The sequence below is a fragment of the Nyctibius grandis genome, chromosome 11 (assembly GCF_013368605.1).
Source record: "Nyctibius grandis isolate bNycGra1 chromosome 11, bNycGra1.pri, whole genome shotgun sequence".
NCBI lineage: Eukaryota > Metazoa > Chordata > Aves > Nyctibiiformes > Nyctibiidae > Nyctibius > Nyctibius grandis.
The window spans coordinates 2,701,621-2,709,463 of record NC_090668.1 but is presented as its reverse complement, the minus strand read 5'-3'; the positions used below and the strand labels follow the sequence as shown (position 1 = coordinate 2,709,463).

General features: G+C 46.2%; 1 protein-coding gene across 1 annotated transcript; it reads left to right on the top strand.

Annotated features, from left to right (window-relative positions):
* Positions 1–783: 783 nt before the first annotated feature.
* LOC137669032 (keratin, type II cytoskeletal 1-like) lies at positions 784–5,515 on the top strand. Its single transcript, XM_068410896.1, is given in 7 exon segments — positions 784–1,521; positions 2,571–2,788; positions 3,495–3,555; positions 4,157–4,252; positions 4,599–4,763; positions 4,855–4,980; positions 5,291–5,515. Coding segments are annotated over 7 exon segments (1,629 nt in total).
* Positions 5,516–7,843: the final 2,328 nt, after the last annotated feature.

Here is a 7,843-nt window from a genome sequence, read left to right as displayed (position 1 = left end):
GCTTGGAGCCCAGCTCTGTATTTGATATCTCAGCTAGTCAGTGGTGGGGCCTTTAAAAAAAACACCCCACAAACAGGCTGTTTTAGTTCATGGTCTAACTACTCCCACATGGAAGAGCAGGAGCAAGCATAGCAGAAGGGCCAAGAGACCTAGTCTATGGAAGTGATGGATCATCTGTTCCCTAAGGTGACCTCATCTTAATCTTTAATAGTTAAAAGATTGGTTTAATTGATTGAAGTTTATCTCAGTGTTTCTCTTTTCTGTTTAAAACTCTGTCTGTTTATTTAAAGCTAAAATTGATACTGAGAGATTCCACTTGCAACACCTTCCCTCTCCCTGCGGAAGCAATACTTACTCATGGGTGGATACACTGGTAATGAGAGAAAAGAGGGAATGGGAAGCTGAGAGCTGTGGTCTTTGCTTTCTGCAGTAGGTACTCCTGGTGATGTGGTGAAGCAAGGTGAGCCACCCCCAAGTCATTATGAGGACAATATCAAGCCCTTCTGTCTCGTGAAATGAAATGCCAAAAGAGGTGGGGAAATCTGAGAGAGAACAAACCATGGTGATGTGCGTGGACAGCTGTGCGAACTGTAATTAATGATGGAGGGCAGGCTAATAAGATAAGGAAATCTCATCTGAGCAAAGCTCGTGAGTCAAGCAGGACTTGGGGAATTTCACAATTCCTCCACTGGTGTGTGGTGTTTACTCTGACCTTTCTTCAGGCAGCCATTAATTGCTGCCTGATGAACCAAACCGATTAACAGACCTGCTAATTACCACGGAATGGAGACTAACTCCTCCAGAACATATAAAGCAGAACTTCTGTCACCCCCAACAGAGGCGCTGAGGATCCTTCGCTCTCATTTCTCCTCCTGTTTTACAACCTTCCCCACCTGCTCTCTCGTCTTCTCTTGACGCTCTGAAAGTGGCGCTATGAGCCGACATTTCTTCAGATTTGGGGATGGGAATTTCAGTTCTTCTTCTGCTCACTGTGGCACACTGGGTGGTGGGAGAAGTTCATCTACCATAAGCTATTTTGAAGACAATGGAGGAGAAGAAAGATACGGTGGTTATGGGTATGGTTATGGCAGCAGGAGTCTCCACAACCTTGGTGGGTTTAGGAATGTTGCTCCTGGTGGAGGCTACGGAGGAGAAGGAAGAGGATATGGGAGGTGCCTCGGATTTGGTGGTAGGATACATCTTGATAGGGGCTTTGGTAGAAGAGGATATTTTGTGGGAGCTTTTCAAGGTGGTGAAGCAGGGCTTGGTAGCATGTATGGAAGAAGTTCAGGCAGGGAGGTGCTTGGAGGAGGCCTTGGTAGAAGTGCCTTTGGTGACCAAGGGGCTGGACAGGGTTTTGGGCAGGCTGTTGTTAGCAGAGGCATCGAGGAGGTCCGTGTCAACACCAGCCTGCTGAGGCCAATACAAGTACAAGTTGACCCCGAGTTCCAGAGACTGCGGTCAGATGAGAAAGAACAGATTAAGGCTCTCAACAACAAATTCGCATCATTCATCGATAAGGTGAGTCTCTGTTCTCCTTTTTTACTTGTTATCTGGGAAGGGGGAAATAAAAGGGGTGCTGCTCTGCCTGTGTGAGTCATGGTGACACTTTTACTTTGCATCTTCTCCCCCCCAAAATCAGTGTTTACTAGATTCCCTTGTTGTGGTGTGAAGTTCTTAATAGCTTGCAATAAATGCCGCTGCATGAATCACATTTAGCCCTGGGATAAGTATCTCTGAGTCGTCTTTTGTGGCAGGACAATAGCAAACTACTGGGATGTCACCGACACATTAACTCACTTCTCTTTTGAGGAAAAGAGTTTCTACATGGCTAGTAATATTCTAGGGCCTGGGAATTGTTGATACTAGCAGGAAAAATGGGTGATGGACTTGGACATCCTTGATGTGTTCTGGTTGTTTTTTTTTTTTCTCAATCAAAGCAAAATGTTGCATTTCTCCAAATTACAAAACAAATTGCTTCTTTGCTTGGAGGTCCTAGCCTTTTTCAGGTGGCCGGTGGCCCCCACATCTTCTTTACCTCTTTCTTGGTTTACACCAGTAAATGACCAGTAAATGACCAGTAAATGACCAGTAAATGACCAGTAAATGACCAGTAAATGACCAGTATTGACTTTCATCTCTGTCTGCAGTCTTGTCTTCTCTTTCATTTCTACTCACAGCCATAGAAGCAAAACAGCCACAAAAACACTTCCACCCACACAGACCTGACACGTGCCTTTGTTTGGGTGGTGATATGTGTCTCTGCACAGGGTGGAAGCTTGTATTTGTTACACATGAAGACTTCAGGGCTTCTTTGGGAAACAGCAGTAAAATCATACACTTCTTATGCAACAGATTAGGGAAAAACGAGGTGTTCCCCGCTTTAGTCTAAGTTGTCTCGTGTGTTCGTACCAGTGTTACTGCAGTTGGTCCTACCTGATGAAACCTCTAGATGTTACTGTGTTGGAAATATTAATCAGGGTTTGTTTTGCTATAGGGATTAATGCTGATGTCGATGTTTCCCCCAGTGCTTTCCAGTGGCTGAGACGCTCTTCTGCTTTGCCTTTCAGGTTCAATGTCTTGAGCGGCAGAACCAAGCTCTGATGGCCAAATGGGAACTTCTGCAGCAGCAAAGTGCCCGACCAGAAGAGAGCAGAAATATCACCTCTTTCTTCCAAGCTTACATCAGCAACCTGCAGAGGCAGCTAGAGACGCTCCAGAACCAGAAGGAGCAACTGGATCCGGAAGCGTACAATATGCTTCAGCTTGTTGAAGATTATAAAAAGAGGTGAATAATCACAAGTCTGGGAAAAGGCATACTGTAGAGGTGGAATTTTCCAAGGCAATGATAATCACGCCCTGGGATGGCATAGCTTAGCTGCGCACCTTCAAGAGTTTTGTAGCCATTATAGCACTACTCTGCAGTAGGTTCATTATGGGACTTGACTTTGACACTGGAAGTCTAAAGCAGATTTGGTGAGGGTAGAACCCAGAATGGTAAGAGGAAAATCAGAGGCCCTGTAGATCTACCCCACTCTTCTCTCCTCCTGTCCTCCTTCATGCCCTTCCTCCCCCAGCAATGAGTAACCCAGGACTCCTTACTCCTGCTGCTAGTTGTGGAGTTGTGGTCAACCTGGAGAGTGGGGAGGGACAAAAGTGAGCAGTGGGGTCAAGTTGAGAAGAGTCATCACTTCTTGTAGCTTAGCTGCACCCAAAAGTTAATACATGTCCACAGCTCTGAAAAATGGGGAGTTTAGTTCAGAATTAACAAGGATGTTAGATCTGATCTGTATCTGTCAAGTCTTGTTAGCTAATTCAGCACATAGTTTTACAGAGGGTCTGCAATTGCTTTTGCATCTGCAGAAATTAAATGCAGTTAAATGAAAACTTGACACATTTGCTGTTCGGATGATTCCCTTTGGTTTCTGACTCACTTTACTGAAAAAAAGTAAGACAGGCAATGAGCTACCTATCACTTTTCTCTGCTGCAACAGATTTGAGGATGAGATCAACAAGCGTGCATCTAAAGAAGAGGAGTTTGTGGAGCTTAAAAAGGTGAAGTAATCCAAGACACTGAGCTAAATCAAAGTTTCAGAAATAAAGCAATAATTGGACGGTTGCTGAGGTTGTCAAAAGCAGGTTCTTTGCTTAATTTCATCTCCTCTAACTGAAGTAATTGAAAACCTCTTCAGCAAGGCTGGAGAGAAATAATTTCCTCTAGAGACTGAATCAATGCTGTGTAAGATGAGTATCTAAGAAGTGCTGGTCTTTCTCTATTCACTCAATCACAACCTAGGTAAGACATCGTTAGTAGGGGTTAAATAATGTCTACAGATGGCTTAGGAGAATAGAAAATTTAGACCACCTTTTATTAGAAGAATTAATGAAATCTGTGTTCCTAAATTTTGCATTTTCTCCAGGAACACATTTATTGCCACAGCTATTTTGCTTATTTCCAAGCCATTCTTTTCTTCTAAGGATTAAAAACTTTCCCTTTGTTCCAATTGCTTTACAAATGACAGCTGAGATTCATGGGCTGTTATTTGACTTGAGGAATTAAGCCTTTAAAGAAATGTACCAAGTCTTGCAATAATTGCACCTCAGTGGAGAGTTTGCCATCAAAGAAATACAAAAATGCCTATGGCTTTTTTTACAGGAGTTGGACAGTGCCTACATGGGAAAAATGGAGTTTGATATTCGGGTGGAAATACTAAAGCAGGAGCTTGAGTTCCTCAGATGCTTACATGAAGCTGTGAGTATGCTTCTTAGATTGAAAACTTACCCTCAGGTCTTGAAGGACATGTATGTTTTGGAGGTTCCCAGAAACTTCACCTGAAGAGGACATTGTAGAGTGGTGTGGAGAGTGGATCATCCTTGGCTTTTGATCTTATAAAGTCCTTTTTCATCTCTGAGTGAAAAGGGGGTCTGGTGTGTCATGAAGGCCGGAAGAGACACTTGAAAATTAAAACTGGTGGTGGAACAATAAGACCTGGGGGATGCAGGTAGGGAAGTTCCAGTGGGTAACTGGCCAAAGGGTGCCATTTCTTTCCTCGTGGACTGCTCACATGTTAAAATCCAAACTCTTGTTTTCCCTACAGGAGCTGTCCCAACTGCAAACAGTAGTTGGCACCACCAATGTTGTTCTGTCCATGGACAACCATAGGGAGCTGAACATGGATGGCATCATTGAAGAAGTCAGGCAGGAGTATGAGACAATTGCTCAGAGAAGCAAAGCTGAAGTAGATGCCATGTATCAGGGCAGGGTGAGTAGACACCAACAAGACAGGGAGGCAAGTCTGTGTGCTCAATGGAAGAGAAACCAAAGATGTCTTTTCTCTTCCCTCTGCACATCAGTACCAGGACCTTCAGAACATGTGGGTAAACCAACGTGAGCAACTGAAGAACAGTTATCACGAAATCCAGGAACTTGCCAGGCAGATTCAAAGACTACAACCAGAAATTGAAATTGCCAGGAAAAAGGTAAAGCTGATACCTTCCAACACAACTAAACTATTTAAGTCATTTTTACCTGGGAACTCAGTGCAGTATAACATAGCCTGTCCTTTGGAGGCAAATCTAGAGCTGATGTCTTGTCTTCAAAATGAAGCAGATTTAGATATTGGGTGTCTATATTGGGATTTAATTTGGGTTAATTTACCCAGTCTAAAGCTGTATCTTTTGAGTTCTGCCACCAAGGCAGGTCTTTTAATTTCCAAGGACTGCCAGAGGGGTTTGAAAATCCCAGTCCCATAGAAGGGAAGTGGATACATGCTGTTTGTGTCCTCTGCAGAATGCCAGCCTCCAAGAAACCATTAAAGATGCTGAGCAGCGTGGGAGCTCTGCCATCAAAGATGGCCAGCAAAAACTTCTGGATCTGGAAAATGCCCTGCAGCAGGCCAAAGATGATCTGGCTCGCCTTCTTCATGATTATCAGGAGCTCCTGAATGTGAAATTGGCCCTGGATATTGAAATTGCCATGTATAGATCACTCCTTGAAGAGGAGGAGACCAGGTAGGTACAAACTATTAATCCTAGATAGAATCATAGAATGGTTTGGGTTGGAAGGGACATTAAAGATCATCTAGTCCCAACCCCCCTGCCATGGGCAGGGACACCTTCCACCAGACCAGGTTGCTCCAAGCCCCATCCAACCTGCCCTTGAACACTGCCAGGGAGGGGGCAGCCACAGCTTCTCTGGGCAACCTGGGTCAGGGTCTCTCCACCCTCACAGGAAACAATTTCTTCCCAATATCTCATCTCAATCTCCCCTCTTTCAGTTTAAAACCTTTACCACTCATCCTATCACCACACTCCATGATAGAGTCCCTCTCCATCTTTCTTCTAAGCCCCCTTCAGGTGTTGGAAGGTGCTAGAAGGTCTCCCCGGAGCCTTCTCTTCTCCAGGCTGAACAGCCCCAGCTCTCTCAGCCTGTTTCCACAGCAGAGGGGCTCCAGACTCTGAGCACTTACGTGGCCTCCTCTGGACTCACTCCAACAGCTCCGTGTCCTTCTGATGGTGGGGGGCCCCAGAGCTGGACGCAGCACTGCAGGGGGGGTCTCCCGAGAGCGGAGCAGAGGGGTAGAATCCCCTCCCTCACCCTGCTGGCCACGCTGCTGGGGATGTAGCCCAGGACACGGGTGGCTTTCTGGGCTGCAAGGGCATGTTGCCGGCTCATGGTGAGCTTCTTGTCACCCATCACCTCCAAGTCCTTCTCCTCAGGGCTGCTCTCAATCCACTCTCTGACCAGCCTGGACAAAGCAGTGGGTCATGTTATTTGATCTATCACTTGGATCTCCAGGATAAATTGCTGCCTAGAAGGAACGACTTCTTTCATTGGCTTACTGATAGAGCCTAGACTGACTTTTACAGTTATTGGCTGCATTATCTCCATGTTGCTTTTCCTTCGCAGGATCCAGGAAGGCTCACCAGCCACAATCTGTAAGTATCTCAAGTTTCTGCTTTGCTTTTCAAGAGCAGTGTTACCATTTTCTTGTCTGTGGTACTTAAAACCTACCATCAGAACAACCTATCTTAGTTCCCATCCAGGTTTCTGAGGGAAATGAAGCAGATGGTAGTCTCTTGTGAGTGTGTGTGTGGATACATGTGTATATGCACCAACAAGTCAACACTAAACTACTGACTTTGGCACGTATTGGCTAATTTCAACCAAATTTGTAGGAAGTGGGAAACACCTCTTATTCTATAGGTCTATGCGGTGCATGTTGGAATGGAAGGAGGAAAAAAAAATACTCCTAAAATTTGTGGAAATAGGAGACCAAATAGAGGACAGAGAAACCCATACTCTTGGCCTTCTTGAAGGAAGGGCTGCTCTGAGTGTTCATGTACGGAGTAAGACGTAAGTCATGCTAAAGATAAGCCGGTGAAGATAGTACCACATGAAAAAACAATTCATAGGTAAATCGACCAATGAAGATCTTCATCACCCCCTTTCAAAGATACGACGATGACCACTAGCATAGGTAAAATGATGAATGAACATGAGTAGTCCTGTCAACTGTGCTTATAATTTTTTTGAGTAAAAAGAATGAGGTTGACATAATTTCCGTTTCTTGCAGGTGTCATTGACCACGAGAGCGCTACTGGAGTCTTTGGAGTAGGATCTGGAGGGTGGAAAAGTGGGAAGGGGGGAATGAGCTGTGGCAGTGCCAGCAAGAACAGAAGTCAAGGGTCGATCTCTGGAGGAGGAAAAGGAGGACATTCTGGGGGATGGGGATCAACTTCTGGCAGTGGCGGGTCAATTTGTAAAGGAGGAGGTGGCTCAGGATATGGAGGAGGAGGAAGCTCAGGCAGTGGAAGTTCCAAGTCTGGAAGTGGCCACAGCTCTGGAGGATGGGGATCCAGCTCTGGCAGTGGCAGATGCAGTCCCCGCAGTGGAGGGATGAGCTCTGGTGGTGGCAGCAGCTCTGGGAAGCGAGGCTCCATCTCTGGTGGTGGAGGAGGAGGAAGCTCAGGTCATGGAGGCTCCATGTCTGGAGGTGGCCACAGCTCTGGAGGATGGGGATCCAGCTCTGGCAGTGGCAGATGCAGTCCCCACAGTGGAGGGATGAGCTCTGGTGGTGGCAGCAGCTCTGGGAAAGGAGGCTCCATCTCAGGTGGTGGAGGAGGAAGAAGCTCTGGTCATGGAGGCTCCATGTCTGGTGGTGGTGGCTCCATCTGTGGAGGAGGAGGAAGCTCAGGCAGTGGAGGCTCCAAGTCTGGAGGTGGCCAGAGCTCTGGAGGATGGGGATCCAGCTCTGGCAGTGGCAGATGCAGTCCCCACAGTGGAGGGATGAGTTCTGGTGGTGGCAGCAGCTCTGGGAAAGGAGGCTCCATCTCGGGTGGT